This window comes from Haliotis cracherodii, unplaced genomic scaffold, assembly GCF_022045235.1.
Source record: "Haliotis cracherodii isolate W230 unplaced genomic scaffold, xgHalCrac1.p SCAF_2, whole genome shotgun sequence".
NCBI lineage: Eukaryota > Metazoa > Mollusca > Gastropoda > Lepetellida > Haliotidae > Haliotis > Haliotis cracherodii.
In genome coordinates, this window is record NW_027266275.1 from 49,732,098 (window position 1) to 49,752,035 (window position 19,938).

General features: G+C 35.2%; 1 protein-coding gene across 1 annotated transcript in view; it reads right to left on the reverse strand.

The window, feature by feature from the left end:
* Window positions 1-7,458: 7,458 nt before the first annotated feature.
* LOC139468171 (E3 ubiquitin-protein ligase MGRN1-like) overlaps window positions 7,459-19,938 on the reverse strand; it is a 41,627-nt gene continuing 29,147 nt past the window's right edge. The window contains exons 11-14 of the mRNA XM_071249969.1: window positions 14,851-15,066; window positions 14,238-14,328; window positions 12,254-12,506; window positions 7,459-11,018 (exon numbers count right to left, since the gene is read on the reverse strand). Coding sequence (XP_071106070.1) covers window positions 10,786-11,018; window positions 12,254-12,506; window positions 14,238-14,328; window positions 14,851-15,066 — 793 coding nt within the window. The 3' untranslated portion in view covers window positions 7,459-10,785. The remainder of the gene's footprint in view (window positions 11,019-12,253; window positions 12,507-14,237; window positions 14,329-14,850; window positions 15,067-19,938) is intronic.

Here is a 19,938-nt window from a genome sequence, read left to right on the forward strand (position 1 = left end):
ATTCCATGATAAACATATCGTCATGGTAGCAGCACAACAATAACCAAGTCAAGCCATGTGTGTTGGGTAAGTGAAGACTATACAGGTGTGTTGACCATGAATTCCTGAAATATAAGTTTAAATCTGTTGGAGGAAGGGTTTAGGTGTAGGACAAGTGTGTGATGAGAGGGCTGAGGTGTAGGAAAGTTGAATAAATGAAGAGTTGGGTGACTTTTATTTTACGAAAATGTTCGATGTTTTTTCATTATGACAAAAAGTACCTGTATCTTCTCTGTCATTACTATTAATATAATATTAATAAATGATTATTGAATGAAACCAACATTATTTTAATGACAAATGTTTCCAGTACATTAAATATGTCATTGCTATTAATATCATATAAACTAATAATTATTCAATATCAGAACATTATTTATATGATAAGTGTTACATGTAATTTATATATGTCATTGCTATGAATATATTAATAATTAATGATAACTGAATGTAACTAACGTTATTTATATGACAAATGGTAGATGTAATTTATATATGTCATTGCTATTCATATAATATATACTAATAATTATTTAATATAACCAACATTATTTAAATGACAAATGGTACTGGTACTTTATTCATGTCATTGTTCTTAATATTATATACATTAATAATTATTCAATATAACCAACATCATTTATATGACAAATGGTACCTGTACTTTATATAAGTCATTGCTATTTATATTATATAAACTTAGGATTATTCAACATAACCAACATTATTTATATGACAAATGTTATATGTAATTTATAAATGTCATTGTTATTAATATTATATACTTTAATAATTATTCAATATAACCAACATAATTTATATGACAATTGTTACATGTACTTTATGGTTGTCATTGCTATTAATATTATATACATTAATAATTATTCAATATAACCAACATAATTTATATGACAATTGTTACATGTACTTTATTTATGTCATTGCTATGAATATATTATAAACTAATAATTATTAAGTATAACCAACATATTTTATATGACAAATGGTACTTGTACTTTATTTATGTCATTGCTATGAATATAATATAAACTAAAAATTATTAAGTATAACCAACATAATTTATATGACAAATGGTACTTGTACTTTATATAAGTCATTGCTATTTATATTATATAAACTTATAATTATTCAACATAACCAACATTATTCATATGACAAATGTTATATGTTATTTATATATGTCATTGTTATTAATCTTATATACATTTATAAATATTCAATATCACCAACATAATTTAGATGACAAATGGTACTTGTACTTTATATAAGTCATTGCTATTTATATTATATAAACTTATAATTATTCAACATAACCGACATTATTTATATGACAAATGTTATATGTAATTTATATATATCATTGTTATTAATCTTATATACATTTATAATTATTCAATATAACCAACATAATTTATATGACAAATGGTACCTGCACTTTATTTATATCATTGTAATTTATATTATATACATTAATAATTATTCAATATAACCAACATTATTTAAATGACAAATAGTAATGGTACTTTATATATGTCATTGCTATGAATATAATATAAACTCATAATTATTAAGTATAACCAACATAATTTATATGACAAATGGTACTTGTACTTTATTTATGTCATTGCTATGAATGTAATCTAAACTCATAATTATTAAGTGTAACCAACATAATTTATGTGACAAATGGTACTTGTACTTTATATATGTCATTGCTATGAATATATTATAAACTAATAATTATTAAGTATAACCAACATGATTTATATGACAAATGGTACTTGTACTTTATATAAGTCATTGCTATTTATATTATATAAACTTATAATTATTCAACATAACCAACATTATTCATATGACAAATGTTATATGTAATTTATATATGTCATTGTTATTAATCTCATATACATTTATAATTATTCAATATAACCAACATAATTTATATGACAAATGGTACTTGTACTTTATATAAGTCATTGCTATTTATATTATATAAACTTATAATTATTCAACATAACCAACATTATTCATATGACAAATGTTATATGTAATTTATATATGTCATTGTTATTAATCTCATATACATTTATAATTATTCAACATAACCAACATTATTCATATGACAAATGTTATATGTAATTTATATATGTCATTGTTATTAATCTTATATACATTTATAATTATTCAATATAACCAACATAATTCATATGACAAATGTTACTTGTACTTTATATAAGTCATTGCTATTTATATTATATAATCTTATAATTATTCAACATAACCGACATTATTTATATGACAAATGTTATATGTAATTTATATATATCATTGTTATTAATCTTATATACATTTATAATTATTCAATATAACCAACATAATTTATATGACAAATGGTACTTGTACTTTATATAAGTCATTGCTATTTTTATTTTATAAACTTATAATTATTCAACATAACCGACATTATTTATATGAATAATATGTTATATGTAATTTATATATGTCATTGTTATTAATCTCATATACATTTATAATTATTCAATATAACCAACATAATTTATATGAGAAATGGTACTTGTACTTTATATAAGTCATTGCTATTTATATTATATAAACTTATAATTATTCAACATAACCGACATTATTTATATGACAAATGTTATATGTAATTTATATATATCATTGTTATCAATCGTATATACATTTATAATTATTCAATATAACCAACATAATTCATATGACAAATGGTACTTGTACTTTATATAAGTCATTGCTATTTATATTATATAAACTTATAATTATTCAACATAACCGACATTATTTATATGACAAATGTTATATGTAATTTATATATATCATTGTTATTTATCTTATATACATTAATAATTATTCAATATAACCAACATAATTTATATGACAAATGGTACTTGTACTTTATATAAGTCATTGCTATTTATATTATATAAACTTATAATTATTCAACATAACCGACATTATTTATATGACAAATGTTATATGTAATTTATATATATCATTGTTATTAATCTCATATACATTTATAATTATTCAATATAACCAACATAATTTATATGACAAATGGTACTTGTACTTTATATAAGTCATTGCTATTTATATTATATAAACTTATAATTATTCAACATAACCAACATTATTTATATGACAAATGTTATATGTAATTTATATATATCATTATTAATCTTATATACATTTATAATTATTCAATATAACCAACATAATTCATATGACAAATGGTACTTGTACTTTATATAAAACATTGCTATTTTTATTATATAATCTTATAATTTTTCAACATAACCAACATTATTTATATATGACAAATGTTATATGTAATTTATGTATGTCATTGTTATTAATATTATGTACATTAATAATTATTCAATATAACCAACATAATTTATATGACAATTGTTACATGTACTTTTTGTTTGTCATTGCTATTAATATTATATACATTTATAATTATTCAGTGTAACCAACATTATTTATATGACAAATGGTACTTATACTTTATATATGTCATTGCTATGAATATATTATAAACTAATAATTATTAAGTATAACCAACATAATTTATATGACAAATGGTACTTGTACTTTATATATGTCATTGCTATGAATATATTATAAACTAATTATTATTAAGTATAACCAACATAATTTATATGACAAATGGTACCTGCACTTTATTTATATCATTGTAATTAATATTATATACATTAATAATTATTCAATATAACCAACATTATTTATCCTTCATGCTGCTTTTGAATAAGCATAATAATTAAATGCCTTCTTCATTATAAGAAGAGGACAATGTCTCTGAAATGTAATAAGCAACTTTCAAATTAATGCCATACATTATGGTGTCTGTTTATATTTTATAACGTGTCAAATTTGGTTGTGCATTTCTAAGCATACTTCAGAAGAAGCTACATTTACTAGATGTATTTGGCACACTTTATACTTAAGTGATAAATAATTATAAAACATGCATTTCTACACATACTCTATATATAGTCCAATCATCTTATACCAGTCTGATATGAAACTGTTTCAATTTGCGGAGATTCTCTACAAAGCATGTAATTTATTCAGAGTTTTATTGAGTCGGAGTCTAATTGATCACCAAACCTTGTCCAACGGGTTTCAGAGGCAATACAGCAGGCCCAAAATACCCGCTCTGTCAAGGACAACTTATCTACACCCAACACAACCTTGTGGCAATACAAACCCTGACATACTTGCTCTGGGAAGGGCAAGCGGTCCACACCTGACCTGACCTTGGTTTCATTGAGGCAATATTTTGGCCTGCACCACATGCCTGTTTATCTGCACCCTCCAAAATGCTTTGGACCATACACAATCTTATGGTCACAATTTTCTTGATGTAGTCAACACACCTGTATTGTCTTTCTTACCTCTTCACACATATTTACGCTATAAATATCTTTGTGTTTCTTTGAATTCTTTATATTTCTATTATTCCTCAAGCTTTATTTCTCTATTCCATTTCTAATGTAAAAAGTGCTGTCTATCATTTGAATGTAAAATGGTGCTTTGTTAATTGTTTAAAATGTTTGTTACAGATATATTTTCTTAATCCATTTTTGTGCCTGTTCCTAAACCACTGTACAATTATACATTGACATTAATTTCCCATACATTTCTTATTTAAATGTACTTCATAAATAAATGGCTAAAAACAGACTTCTTGTTTTGTTGAGTGTGAGAGTATTCTTTGTTCTCCACTGGCAACTGAAGACACACTTAATTGTTTTAGTTACTCTTTCGTCTTGGTGTACAAATGAGCGAGTGAATGTTGTTAAAGCTGCACTCATCAGTTTTCCAGCAATATCATGGCAGCCTGTAAATATTTCAGTCTGGATCCACATGATCAGGGTAATAGGACAATAAGCCAAGCTGTGACTAACAGGGTACAGTTTTGTTTATTTTTCTCCATTGCACTATTGCAGAACAGATAAACTGGCTGCACCACATACTATACTGAAAATGGAAACAAAAAGACATGATCTTAGCAATGTTAGTTTACTCATCATATGAAATATGATAAATACTACAGTAAACAGGCTGTCATTTAATGATTTTCTAATAGATCCCCATTCGAAATCAGTGTTGCACTTAATATGCTTACACAAAGTGTATGTGTCAAGTTCTTACAACAAATGCAATATGATTGACTTCTAATCCAAAGGCACTTGCCTTCAAATACCAGGTTTACTTTGGAATTTGCAACAATATATTTACTTATCGAGTTGGATGCAGGACCGGTAAGGATTTTATCTAATGGCAGACAAATATCTGTACCCTCTCAATGAGTAAGTTGCATGATTAAAAATTAACTACACGTTTCAAGGCTAGTGGTTTAGGAAGGGAATCATGTTGCAGTTTTCGTGCAATTACGATTCATGGACATTATGGCAGGGTTGTCAGCGAGCTGTGTTTCAAATTGGGAATCGATTAGGACAATACTATGGAACAGTCGTAGCTCTCGACAAGTCACAATCAAAATCATTTCTAGGGAGCAGCAGAGCTGCGTGTTACTGCATCTTTTAGGACGATTGATAAAGACCAGTTTGTTGATACTGCACATAAACTAGCCAAATGTCAACATTAAGATGGTGTGAGACCACACACATACATCAAATGAACACAAAATAGTAAACAATTGGGTTGGTTGATCTTCAACCAACACATAGAACATATCAGCAAAATTTTGTCATGTATGATGCTGACAAACCAACAATCCTTGTTTTTTCAAACCTTGCAAAATATGGAAAAAACATTGAATCTATGTAGTACATGCCAAGGAGCTGGTTGTGTCTTACTTTAATGCTACATTAACATGTTAGGCTTAAAAAAAATAAAAGAATTGCTTCTCAGGCAATGGATTTTGAAAATATAGTGTGAGTGGGTGGTGTTTTTTTGGTTGTTCAAACTACTAGTTGTGTACAATCAACCTGGGAAGGAGCTCCCTACATAAATGTATTCCTTGATGAGTAAAATACTGGAATACAGTAATTGATTGTTTATTTGTTTAATGCCGCAATTTGTTTAACGGCGGTCTGTGAATAATCAAGGTTGGACCAGACCACACAATTGGGATTGATGACATGCATCAACCAAGTCAGCGAGCCTGACCACCAGATCCCGTTAGTCACCTTTTACGACAAGCATAGTCACCTTTTACGGCAAGCATGGGTTGCTGAAGACCTATTCTACCCCGGAATCTTCACCGGTCTACAGTAATTGATTTCTGTGGGACTACCAGTGTGTGCATAATACATGCATACAATAAGCTTTGATTGCATTTCACAATGCGAAGTGAGTGAGTGAGTGAGTGAGTGAGTGAGTGAGTTGGGTTTAACACCGCTTTTAACATTATTCCAGTTATATCACGGCGTGTAAGCTTAATGTGGGAGGAAATCCCGAAGTGATGCAGGTCTCAGACATTTACCACTTCGGATAAACACACGAGCATGGGTATGGTGCTGACAACTGAGAAACATAATCGGGATTCAAACCCACAATCATAGGTTTTTGGCGTGCCCAAGGGACGCAACTCTGCACAGCAAATTGCAGCGCCTTAGACGACTGGGCCACCCATTCCCCCTCACAATGCGAAGAAACAGGCGATGGACTTTATAAGGATGAGAAACCCAAGTCATATTTTTTTAGCCTTTTTAAACCTCCAATACCTAATGCGCCATTAAATTATACCAAAGCTTTATTGACACCATCCTCAAATCAGCAAGCTATTAACTTCATTAACCTGTTATTAAACCAAATTTGCCTGACAAATACATTGTTGAAATTCAGCAGTCCATCAAAAAACATTGTATTCTTCATCCAAACCTCCAGGTAAGGTTAGTTTAATGACAGTTCAGAACAGATTTTAATGCTGCAATTAACTGATGAATTTAATGAACATTTAGGGTTTTATTGTACACATTTGTTCATGAAAGTTTGACACAACCAGGTCCAGTTCAATAACAGCAGATATGCTTAATGAATACATAACAGTGCTTATTATTGTTCTGAAGGTTGTGCTTGTTTAACATAACTTTGCACATCTGAAATCTTTGTCAGCTGACCTGATCTTCGACTTGGAATTCATGCTATTGATGTCATTGAAATTAGATCACATGTTATATCAGTAATATCACTGATGTCTCAAATGTAGCATGTCATAGGTATCAGTATCATAACTCTGCACACGGTGCCCAACCTTTTATGAGTGCTTCACCTATAATGCTGTGGGTTTGCTAGTTTGCTGCATCACCACCATCTAGCAACGACCATCCCATCTCGTCACAGAAACAAGTACACGAAAACATGTTCTCCTTAATCATTTATTTGTGCTTGTTACCTTTAAATGGTACAGATCACCATTTCACAATATCACATACATGCACTAATGCTCATCATTTAACATTCATCTTGCTATGTCATAATGCAATTTTCATAATTACACATTCAGTGACGCTGCATGTCACATGCATTAATATGTACACATTTACAAGTTGATTGATAGACATGGGAGATTCTGATTAATGTCGGTACCCAGAAAAGGCAACCATATGTGACTAAAGTACAAAATATTGGATGTGACAATACATTGTGTTTCATAAAACTATGCACATGATAGACATCAACCCTTTCCTGAAGGGGTTATGTCACTGTGCTATGTCCAAAGAGGGCAAACTGAAAGATGAAAGTGACACACGTCATTTAGGAACTCTATTTCCCCATATCGGAAAAGAAGACACATTTATGTTCCTACACAATGAATCAGCTTTTTTTTAAACCATGGGCATTTTTTTCCGATAATATTTATACATATTTATCAGTTAATTAGCAACCGAGCAAAACCCACAGGGTTGAGGGAGTGAGTGTGGTTTTACGCCGTTTGTAGCAATATTCCAGCAATATCACGGTGGGGGACACCAGAAATGGGCTTCACACATTGTACCCATGTAGGGAATTGAACCCGGGTCTTCGGCGTGACAAGCGCTTTTAACCACTAGGCTACCTGACCGCCCCCCCACAGGGTTGATTGATAAGTTCTGAACCTCCTTCAGAAGAAATTGCATAATAGTGAAATTGTGTGTTGTGGACAGTAGATGATGTCATAGAGGCATATCCACATAAACTTGAGTCACACCGAATTGTTGCGCTGTGACAAGTGTCTTCAGCAACCCATGCTTGTCGTAAAAAGCAACTTACAGGATCGGGTAGTCAGGCTCATTGACTTGGTTGATGCATGTCATTGTATCCCAATTGTGTGGATCGATGCTCATTATGTCAATCACTGGATTGTCTGGTCCAGACTTGATTATATCCAGACCACTGCCATATTGCTGTAACAAATAAACAAACAAACGCTGTGACAAGTCAATTAAATAAGCAGGGATCTGTGGACAAACTTGAGTAAGTTCTTGAAGAAAAAGGTCTTGACACGAGAAGGCATCAACAAAGATGTGAGTAATACACTAGGGAAGGATGCCTCTTCCTATGCCACTGTAAAGAGGTGGGCAGCACAGTTCAAGCATTGCAGGGAGTGTTGAGAACTATACACATCCTGAAAGGCCTGTGACGTCAGCAACACCAGACATGATCCAAAAAATCCATAATATGGTGACTAACGAATGACAGGAGACAAGCATTTCTCAGGAGGGAGTACATTCTATTATCACAGAAACTTTCAAAATCAGGTCATCGGGTTCCAGCACTTCTGACATCTAACAAAAATGCACCAGGCACAACATGTGATAATCTAGATCTGTTTCATGCTGATCCAGACAGGTTCTTGCAATCATTTTTGACTTATTGATAAAAGATGTTTTCAACACTTCCAAACAACAATCAAAACAGTGGAATCCCCTTCCACATTGACACACTTTTGCAAACGGTGTTGGAGGGATCATATCCCAGTTAAAGTCCTTATCTTTGCTGTACCAAAAAGTTCTTCACAGCTGCAATGCGTCATTGTTTGCGTCGAAATGGGTTTCAGCTAGAGCTTTCTTCATGGAAGTCTGACAGAGCCAGTTAAGGAGGATAAAGTGGGAGCTGAAGGAGTTCAAAGCCACACTGATTAGTGCACTGGCAAATTGTCCTGGGCCAGTCTTTGCCTACATTGGTGGTGGTGATGTGAAATGATTATCTTGAAAATTACATCATGTCTATGTTTTGAGTATCTCAATTTATCAATCAACCCTCATATCATGGCTAATGTTGGACATTTAACTAGAGTATTCATTAAGACCTGACCTTGGGTTTCAATAATGTTTGATGATATAAAAACTAAAACAGTAAAAAACTCATTTCATTAGCACTTTAAAAAAAAATCAAATGTGATCTGAAGACAGATTCTATGCAGGACATTTTAGAGGAACACCTTTTACAAGTTTTCATGAACACAAAGAACACTGGTACATCAATCAGTGACATTGGTATGGGACAACCCTCAACTGAATGTGATTCATGTATTACACATGGTATATTTCTCTCCAACAAACTTATGTTTGAGGGAGTAAATTATAGTCAATTAGAGCTGCCTCAGCAATTTCTCAGCTACATAGAGTGTGAGTTGTACAGCAATTCATGTTTGGGGTGTTCACATCAACTACAGCACCAAGTACATGTACATATCATCACTGAAACATCACTGTTTGGTATGGCTCCTACAACCTTAAGTATATACAGCTTCTGCTTGGATATACAACACAGGATACTATTTGAGTGGCCAGCTTGCAACCTTGCAACCACAATGCTCTGGCAATATGTAATGAGGAATGAACAACAATCACTCCAGAAGTGAGGCACATTGCAGAATGTAGCATTGTCATGGACTAAAAAGATTGGAAGAAAACCTTAAGAAACACAATTCTTGGTTACTGTGCAAAATGAAAAAAACATCTGTATTGAAAGCATACCTTCTGCTTATAGACACAAAATGAAATTCTAACCTCCCTCCCCCCAAAAAACCTTACAAGCTGCCCACATCTCATCTGCAAATAAGATAATAAATAAGAAACAATTGTTGCTAATTTTGTAGCTTGGACATATTTGAATATACATTGAAGATCGCATTGCCATGGCAACTGCTGCTGGAGACAATGTCTAACTACACCATTGCCCTCAGGCCTCTGGTTATGTTGCACAAAACGACAAGATTCTGACATACAAGGAGAATCTTGTAATATTTCAATCAGAGACAGAAATTAATATAATTGTGGTACATCACTATTTACAATAAGATTAACATTTATCATTATTTGTTCACAAATATTTTGGCAGGAAACACTGCTGGTGAGGGGAATTCATTTCAATCACATTTAGCAATTAATATTGGAAACAGAAATAATCTAATGCAATAATATGATAATAGTGTAGAATGTTCATTTTAATAAACAATATGTAGTCTTTGAAAGACAATTTGAGTTAAAAAAAAAATGAAGACATTTTATTTATTATTTGTATCAATTTTAACATGTAGTTTTATACAGATAGATAGATACAATTGATGTCCGTTTCCCTGTTCATGCTTTTTAAACCTTAACATAATTGCTGAGTAAACATAATGAATACAGTAGGACAGGGCTAAGTTTTTGGGTGCATTGTTGCAGATTTGCTGACATGGCTCCCCTCCAACGAGTGAGTCCTCTACACAGAGGTTTTGTCCTCCTCAGTTGCACCCACATTAGTCAGTAGGGCCTGGGAGCTGCTGTTGCTGCCATAGCTGGAGCCTTCAGTGCCACTGCTGCCTCCCCCTCCCCCATGTGTGGCCAGCTGGTCGACGGGCTGCATGGCTTGGTATTCGGACTCCTCCAGGGACCCAGCTGGGTGGAACAGGCTCACCCCCCTGATCTCACTCTCCTCACTCTCTGTCATACACTCTGTACCAAGCAGAAGAAAGACAACTTTAAATTGTAACATTGTAGAGTATAGCTGAAACCTCATGTCTACTCTAATGCATAAAAGCATGGTAAACATCAACTTCCATAGAAAACATTTAACTTGACATCCTTGTTGGCCAGCCACTCAAGTGTCAGCATTTTCAAGCAACAACCTTCAGAGAAGGTGACTATATCATCTATCCTCCTTGTTTTGACAGAGGTATCTAAATACACATATATTCTAAAATAAAGCCAAGTTATGTGAACTATACCTGTCATCATGCTCTCAACTACCCAAGTGGTGGTATCGACTACTCCAGCTGTGGTACCGACTAACCCCATAATGGTATCAACTTCCCCCATAATGGTATAAACTACCCCAGTTGGGGTATTTACTGCTGCCCATCACAGTATCACCTACCCTCCTCTGTGGTATCACCTAGTATCACCTACCCCTCTATTGTTTTATCACCCATTACCATATACCGATGAATGATATTAGGCATTTTGCATGTGCATGAGTCAACATAGAGACAGTCATATCACAAGTGGTGTAATAACCAGACCAGTATTGCACTCCCTGCCAGGCTAATATGTCAATCTATTTTAAATGAGCTATCAATATCAGCCCTGGTGGTAAGAAATTGGAGTAAGTTCGTTTGTGCATCATCTGCTCATCTAGATTCCCTTGAGAATATCTTCCAAACAAGGAGAAAATGTACTGCATTAACTTGCAAATAAAAACATTTTACAATTTGATGTTATGGTACATGATAAAAAGGTTATTGTATGTCAGTTTTCATACAGACCTTGGGTAGATATGAAAACTGCCATATAATAATCTCTAGGTAACACCTGTCTCTCCTAGTATCACCTACCCCTCTATTGTGCCATCACCTAGTATCACCTACCCATCTATTGGGCTATCACCTAGTATCACCTACCCCTCTATTGTGCTATCACCTAGTATCACCTACCCCTCCATTTGTCTCTCCTAGTATCACCTACCCCTCTATTGTGCCATCACCTAGTATCACCTACCCCTCTATTGTGCTATCACCTAGTATCACCTACCCCTACATTTGTCACACCTAGTATCACCTACCCCTCTATTGTGCCATCACCTAGTATCACCTACCCCTCTATTGTGCTATCACCTAGTATCACCTACCCCTCCATTTGTCTCTCCTAGTATCACCTACCCCTCTATTGTGCTATCACCTAGTATCACCTACCCCCCGTCGTGGTATCCTCATCATCATCCTCATCTTCCTCATCCTCCTCATCTTCCTCCAGCTCCTCCTCCTCATAGTCAGGCTCGGGCTCGCCTTCAGAAGTGTCCTCCTGTTCATCATCAGCAATATGGCCAGTGGAGATTCCACTGGCCAGCTTTCCACCCTCACACTCCAGGGTGGACAGCTTGTACAGGGCTGCCGTCTGCACCTTCTTCTCACTCTCCAACCTACACTCCTCGTATGATGGTGGTGACTGGGGGGCAGGGCACATACAGGTATCAACAGTCTCATAATAGTACAATCATAATAATCTGTTTCCCCTAGTACTGCAGAAAATAAATATAATAACACAATTGACACAAAAATGTTCCACTACAATCCTGTGTCTCAGACTTTGAGCCACAACCTACTGTATGATACAGGTACAGCAAAGGTGCAGATGGGTGGAAAAAGGTCAGCATACCAAGGCCATTTTAGTGCACATTCACCGATGAATAGACATATCCTCCTTACCACTATATATTTTTTCCTCACTAACCAAGACATTTGATTAAATATTGAGACAATAAATGAGACTATTTACGAAGAAAATTTCTGATTTGGCAACACAGCTTGGAAATACTATGTCGTAACATGTATTAAAAGTATGTTCATCTGCTTCTGGAACAGACCAGGTATGCTATCCTTATAAGGAATAAGTATATATATATGTGTCAGATGTTCAATTTCTATCAGGGTTACTGAAAGTCCCTTTGTCAAACCACAACATTTCACTCATCATCCATCCAGTATCATCAGTGATTTCGTTTCTGCTAAACAGCTAGATTATGGTTCAGGCATCATTATGAGGGGTGGCTGAAAAGTTCTGAGTCTAACTATGATGGACTGCATTGATGGACATACACTCCATAGTCCACACACTTCTGATAGCGATACTGAATTGCCAGGTGATGTAAAGTGTCATCCAAAGCAGAAATTACATCATCATTGTATGATGCTTGCCAGACAGTTCCTTCTTGAACTTTGTGACAAGGTGCAGTATGACAGTGCAATATCACAACAGATGTTCAATCAGTTCAAAGCCACAGTCAAGCCTTGATATTCTCACACAGCTGCCTAGCAGATTAGCATCATTTGGGTCAATAATGGTCTGACGTTTTGGTAGGTAATCCATCAATAGGATTCCTTTGAAATCCCAGATAACCGAGTGGAACCAAATGGAACATACTTTGCCTTCTTCGTTGGAGATGTTCCACCACTTTGACTGTTGTGTAGTATCTGTCTGTTAGTGGGGAACCCAAGACTCATCCATGGTTACAAAATGCTCAACAAAATCAGTTGGGTCTGCTTGAAATCGACATAATTTCTCATGAGAGAAGATGAACCTGAGTGTTTCTGATCTGGGGTCAGAGGCCTTGGAATGCAAGTGCTCAAACCTTTGTCATACCCAGTTCATTCCTCATGAGTGTTCTCAACTCTCCTACTGTGTTACATGTGGAGACTCATTCGTCCATAATGATATCATGTATTTTATCAACATTTTCCTGAGTTAATTGCCTTCCGAATTTTGGATTTTCAAGGCTCTCTATTCCACTTGAAGTCTGTTGCCCACCTCTTAAAAGTGGCAAAGGAAGGAGAATCAGTCACTTTGGTGCCTGCAGAAACATTTGCACTATTTGTGTATTTGTCATAAGTTGTCTGTAAGCATGGAAAGTACTGTACTCAAATCATGCAAATTGTTATTGATGTACCATACATCCTTCGTAGTTAGGCTCAGAACGTTTCAGCAATCCCTTGTACCTCACCTAAACTCAAATTTTCCATGTTTATCCACCAAAAAAATAGGAAAACAGTTCTGCACATCAGTGCTTGTTGTGAGTTGTTGAATCTCTAAACTCTTGATTATCAATTAAACAGGATATTTATTTTGTTTGGAAACAGACATGTAAACACCTCGACATCTCCATGTTGATAAAATAGCTACCTTTCTGGCCTGTTTGTCACCTGCGACCATCTCCCGTGGATAGGCTGGCTCCTTCACCTGGTTGTCCAATCTCTTGTTGGAGGGGTAGTATCTAAAGCAACACAACTAGCTACAAAAGGGGCGGACTTTACCTTTAATGAGGGACATGGAGCTGATAGCCATAAACAACAGTGTTGTACAGATTACTGCAGCAACCCCCCTCTCACTAATCAAAAAGAACACTGAAACATTTATTTGTATGATGTCAAGCAGGTGTTAAACCATGTGTTCTCTCCACCTGCAGTGTTGCTGGGTTGAACATCAGAAACTTACACTCATAATAGTGTTAACACATCAGTAATTGTACTATGTTCCTTCATGTAAAATCAAATTCCTGTAATTTGTCAGAAAAGCAATGACGGACTATCACAACACCTCAGACATAAACTTACATGTTTTACTGAAAGACAATGATTGTCCACATACTCATATTACTAAAATGTGATCACCCTTTTGCGATCTAACCATGCAGCACATATATAACCCCCATCCCTACCTAAATCTCTCAACAACAATCAAGAATATAGTAACACCCCACTTCAACTACAACTGGTAAACATCCAGTTGAACGTACCTAACATCAGGTAGTGGGGGTTTCTTGGGAGATCCTCTCTTCTTGTCTGCCTCCAGGTTGTTGTCAGACATAACAACCTCTGGAGTGACCCTCCCCTTCTGACCCTCTTCCTCCTCCTCCTCCTTTTTGGCCGGAGGCTGCTTCTCATTGATGTCCCCTACCTCCTTGTCAGGGTCCATCTCTTTCTGATACTCAATTGGGGTCATTTCTGTGATCCTGTAGCAAAAGACACAATCATATAATCTTGTCCAAAACAATGCTGCAGCACAATGACAACCAATAATCAAGGCCTATAAGAGTCAATGAGCCAGCTGTATGATAACCAACGATCCAGGCCTATAAGAACCAATGATCCAGGCCTATAAGAAATAATGACCCAGCTGTATGACAACCAACGATCCAGGCCTATTAGTACCAATAATCCAGGCCTATAAGAGTCAATGAGCCAGCTGTATGATAACCAATGATCCAGGCCTATAAGAACCAATGATCCAGGCCTATAAGAAACAATGATCCAGGCCTTTAAGTACCAATAATCCAGGCCTATAAGAACCAATAATCCAGGCCTATAAGAGTCAATGAGCCAGCTGTATGACAACCAATGATCCAGGCCTATAAGAACCAATGATCCAGGCCTATAAGAAACAATGACCCAGCTGTATGACAACCAATGATCCAGGCCTATAAAAACCAATGATTCAGGCCTATAAGAACCAATGATCCAGGCCTATTAGAAACAATGACCCAGCTGTATGACTACTAATGATCCAGGCCTATAAGACCCAGCTGTACAACAAACAGACGTCCATACATAAGAGAAACAATGACCCAGCTGTATGACAAACAATGATCCAGCTGTATGACAAACACTGATCCAGGTGTATAAGAATGATCCAGCTGTATGACAATGTTCCACCCTTATGTCAGAACAATGATCCAGCTGTATGACAAAAAATGATCAAGTTGTAGGACAAAGAATGACCCAGCTGTATGACAAACAGTGATCCAGATGTATGAAAATGATCCAGCTGTATGGCAGGCAAGGATTCAGCTGTATGCATACGATGATCAAGCTGTATGACAAACAATGATCTAGCTGTATGACAAACAATGATCCAGCTGTTTGACTAAAAAATGATGCAGTCGTATGAAACAATGATCCAGCTATATGACGAACAATGACCCAGCTGGATGAAAACAATGATCCAGCTGGATGAAAACAATGATCCAGCTGTATGACAAACAATGATCAAGCTGTATGACAATGATCCAGCCTTGTGGCAAACAATGATCCAGCCATATGACAAACAATGATCCAGCCATATGACAAACAATGATCAAGCTGTATGGCAAACAATGATCAAGCTGTATGACAAACAATGATCCAGTCATATGACAAACATTTATGCAGTGGGATGACAAACAATTATCCATCTGTATGACAATGATCTAGCCTAATGACAATGATCCTGCCTTATGACAAACAATGATCCAGCTGTATGACAAACAATGATCCAGCCGTATGACAAGTAATGATCCAGTTGTATGACAAACAACGATCCAGCTGTATGACAATGATCCAGTCTAATGACAAACAATGATGCAGCCATATGACAAACAATGACTCAGCTGTATGACAGACAATGATCCAGCTGTATGACAATGATCCAGCTGTATGACAAGTAATGATCCAGTCGTATGACAAACAACGATCCAGCTGTATGACAATGATCCAGCCTAATAACAAACAATGATCCAGCCTTATGCCAAACAATGATCCAGCTGTATGACAAACAATGACCCAGCTGTATGACAAACAATGACCCAGCTGTATGACAAACAATGACCCAGCTGTATGACAAACAATGATTCAGCTGTATAACAAACAATGATCCATCTGTATGACAAACAATGATCTAGCTGTATGACAAACAATGATCCAGACATATGACAGACAATGATCTAGCTATATGACAATGATTTAGCCTAATGACAATGATGCAGCTGTATAACAAACAATGATCCAGCTGTATGACAAACAATGATCCAGTCGTATGACAAATAATGATCCAGCTGTATGACAAACAGTGATCCAGCTGTATGACAAACAATGATCGAGTTGGATGAAATCAAAGATCCAGTCGTATGACAAACAATGATTCAGCTGTATGACAAACAATGATCCAGTTGTATGACAAACAATGATCCAGTCGTATGACAAACAATGGCCCAGCTGTATGACAAATAATTAGCAAGCTGTATGACAATGAGCAAGCTGTATGACAAACAATGATCCAGCTGTATGACAACAATGATCCAGCTGTATGACAAACAGTGATCCAGCCATATGACAAACAATGATCCAGCCATATGACAAACACTTATCCAGCTGTATGAGAATGATCCAGCTGTATGACAATGTTCCACCCTTATGTCAAACAATGATCCAGCTGTATGACAAAAAATGATCCAGCTATATGACAATGACCCAGCTGGATGAAAACAATGATCTAGCTGTATGACAAACAATGATCCAGCCATATGACAAACAATGATCCAGCCATATGACAAATAATGACCCAGCTGTGACAATTATCAGACATATGACAATGTGTGCTGCAGCCTCATGACACTGATCCAGTCTGATAACAAACAATACTATAATCTAATGACAAAACATGAACCAGTTTTATAACCAACAATATCAATGTAAGCTTCAGCCTGATGACAAAAAATACTCTAGCCTTATGATGAACAATGCTGCAACCTGATGACAACATTGATCTGGCCTAATGACAAAAATGAAATAAAATTGTATGTTATTCCCAGCAATTTGATTAGCTAACTAGGGAAAATATTACTGTAATTCATAATTCAAAGAATAGAAAGATTTATAAAAAATAAGTTATCATTGTTACAACCTCTATCACATCATTGCCATAATCCTGTAGTTTGGCTGTCATTACACTACAATTTTCTTTTTAATTTTCAATAGAGGTCCTCTTTGTCATCAGCTGAACCTTACCTTGTTTGGATAATAGTTTTACTCTAAGGAGTGCTTCTGCACATGCACAAGGCGTGAAAACTTTACTGCTTTCCAACTATCAAACATATATCTTGATACAAATTATGGGAGTTGGGTGGGATTACTCCTGATGTAATGGAGGTAGTACTCTAAGAATTATTAATAATGATGAGTATTGTTTGATTATTCCTGTGAATACCATACCTCTATTACATCATTAGCTTAATAGCCAGAGGGATTAGTGGGTTCTGACACCTCATAGGCGGATCAAGAGGGCAGGTCCAGGGGATCCAGAGCTCCCACCCCCTTTGAAAACCAAATGAAGAATGTTGTAGGCAGTAAAATTATCTCAGAAAGAATTTTGATATTTTAGTCCCCTCCCTTTTAAAAATGCTGGATCCGCCCTTGCATCTGGATATACTTAGGACAACTGACAGTAGTTTTCCATCCTGCAGTGGACCCATACCCTAAACCTGGAATCACCTTGAAAGTCTAATCAGAACATGACATAAATCAGAGCAAATACCTGATAAATTCCACTGAATGACCGTTATATTTGCCTTAAAATGATGTCACATACAGATCTGATGAAGTCAATCCTGGTTCTTATGACGTCATTTCCGACCATAATTAAATCATTTCTGGTGTCTATAAGATTATTCCGGTTTCTACAACATCATTCTAGTGACATCAGCTCAGGTTATGACGTCACTTCCGTTGGATCTTCTAATGTGATTCCAAATGTTAACCTATGATCTGCCCTACTCCAAGAAGACAATAATGATCAAATGCTTAACATTCTAGGTTGTCAAGAATCTAAATCCATAAGCAAAGCAATTTCTGCAATCTCTTAAGCCCATGTCAAAATAGCTTCAATGGAAATTCTAAAATAAACATTTCTAAAACTCCTTAATATCAAATGGCACCAGTTCAGTATGTGCTTTATATGTAGACATGCAATGTTTAGCAAGGAAATATTTAACAGTTTATTTGTTATACTCCATAAGTGAACCCACCCTATATCAAAACTTACGGTAAATCTTGTTGCGATGGAAACATAAAAAATATAAAATTATAAAATTCCTAAATAGCAAAAGGCAACAGTTCAGTATGTGCCTGGTAGACATGCAAAGTTTCGTAGAAAAATATTTAACGGTATCTGAGTTATGCTCCGGGACCAATTTCAAACCAACCACCAAATTTGTTGGGGCGGGGGTAAAAATGTAAGCTAACAAATTCATAACGTCCAGATTAAGGATCAAGGACGCAAAAATGTGACGATTTCTTAATATCCACTTACCTTTTTCTTTTTTCTTTCCATAATCGGAAAATTATATTAAGAAGGATTTTAAACATTAGCTGTCATCATCCATTTCCCGATAACAGTGGCTGCCCGCTCAGTAACATGAGGAAATAGCTCCGTTTTCAAAGCTTCGTGTGTATAACACATGCGTTTGAAGCCTTTGATGGCGGGCCTTTTCAGAAAACTTATTTAATCGCCTATATGATAGTAACCTCCCTAGGAGTCTTTTCATGGCTGTAATATGCATTTTTTTATTGGACCCGTTGTCGAGGCCTGTGTCCGAGAATTCTTTTCTTCAATAATATTGCGGGAAATAGTGATTAAATTTGTAATCTAACAATAAAATATGATTAATTGAAACGAAATATGTATTTCACACATTGACAAAAGTCATAGATTTAATAAATGAATGATATGAGAGATCATAAAATAATATACTATTTTGACGTGGCCACGGTTTGGCCAGTTTAGCAGCACGTGGTGCCTGGAAACTTATGATGTCTTGGCCGGTGTTAAAAAAGTAACAGTAATCCTTATCAACCGATGGCAAGTCTGGGAACGGGCTGGGTAGAAGAATACTATCATCCACACGACTAATTAGGATCAGCTGACGGTGAAGAGGACTGTTGAAAAAACAGATTGTGTTAGCGTGATCACAGCCAAACTACAGGATTAATGTAATACAGGTTTAGTATTCGCAGGAATTAGGCACTAAGCTAATTTGAGCAGTTTCTCCTCAACACACAATGTGCACAATGAA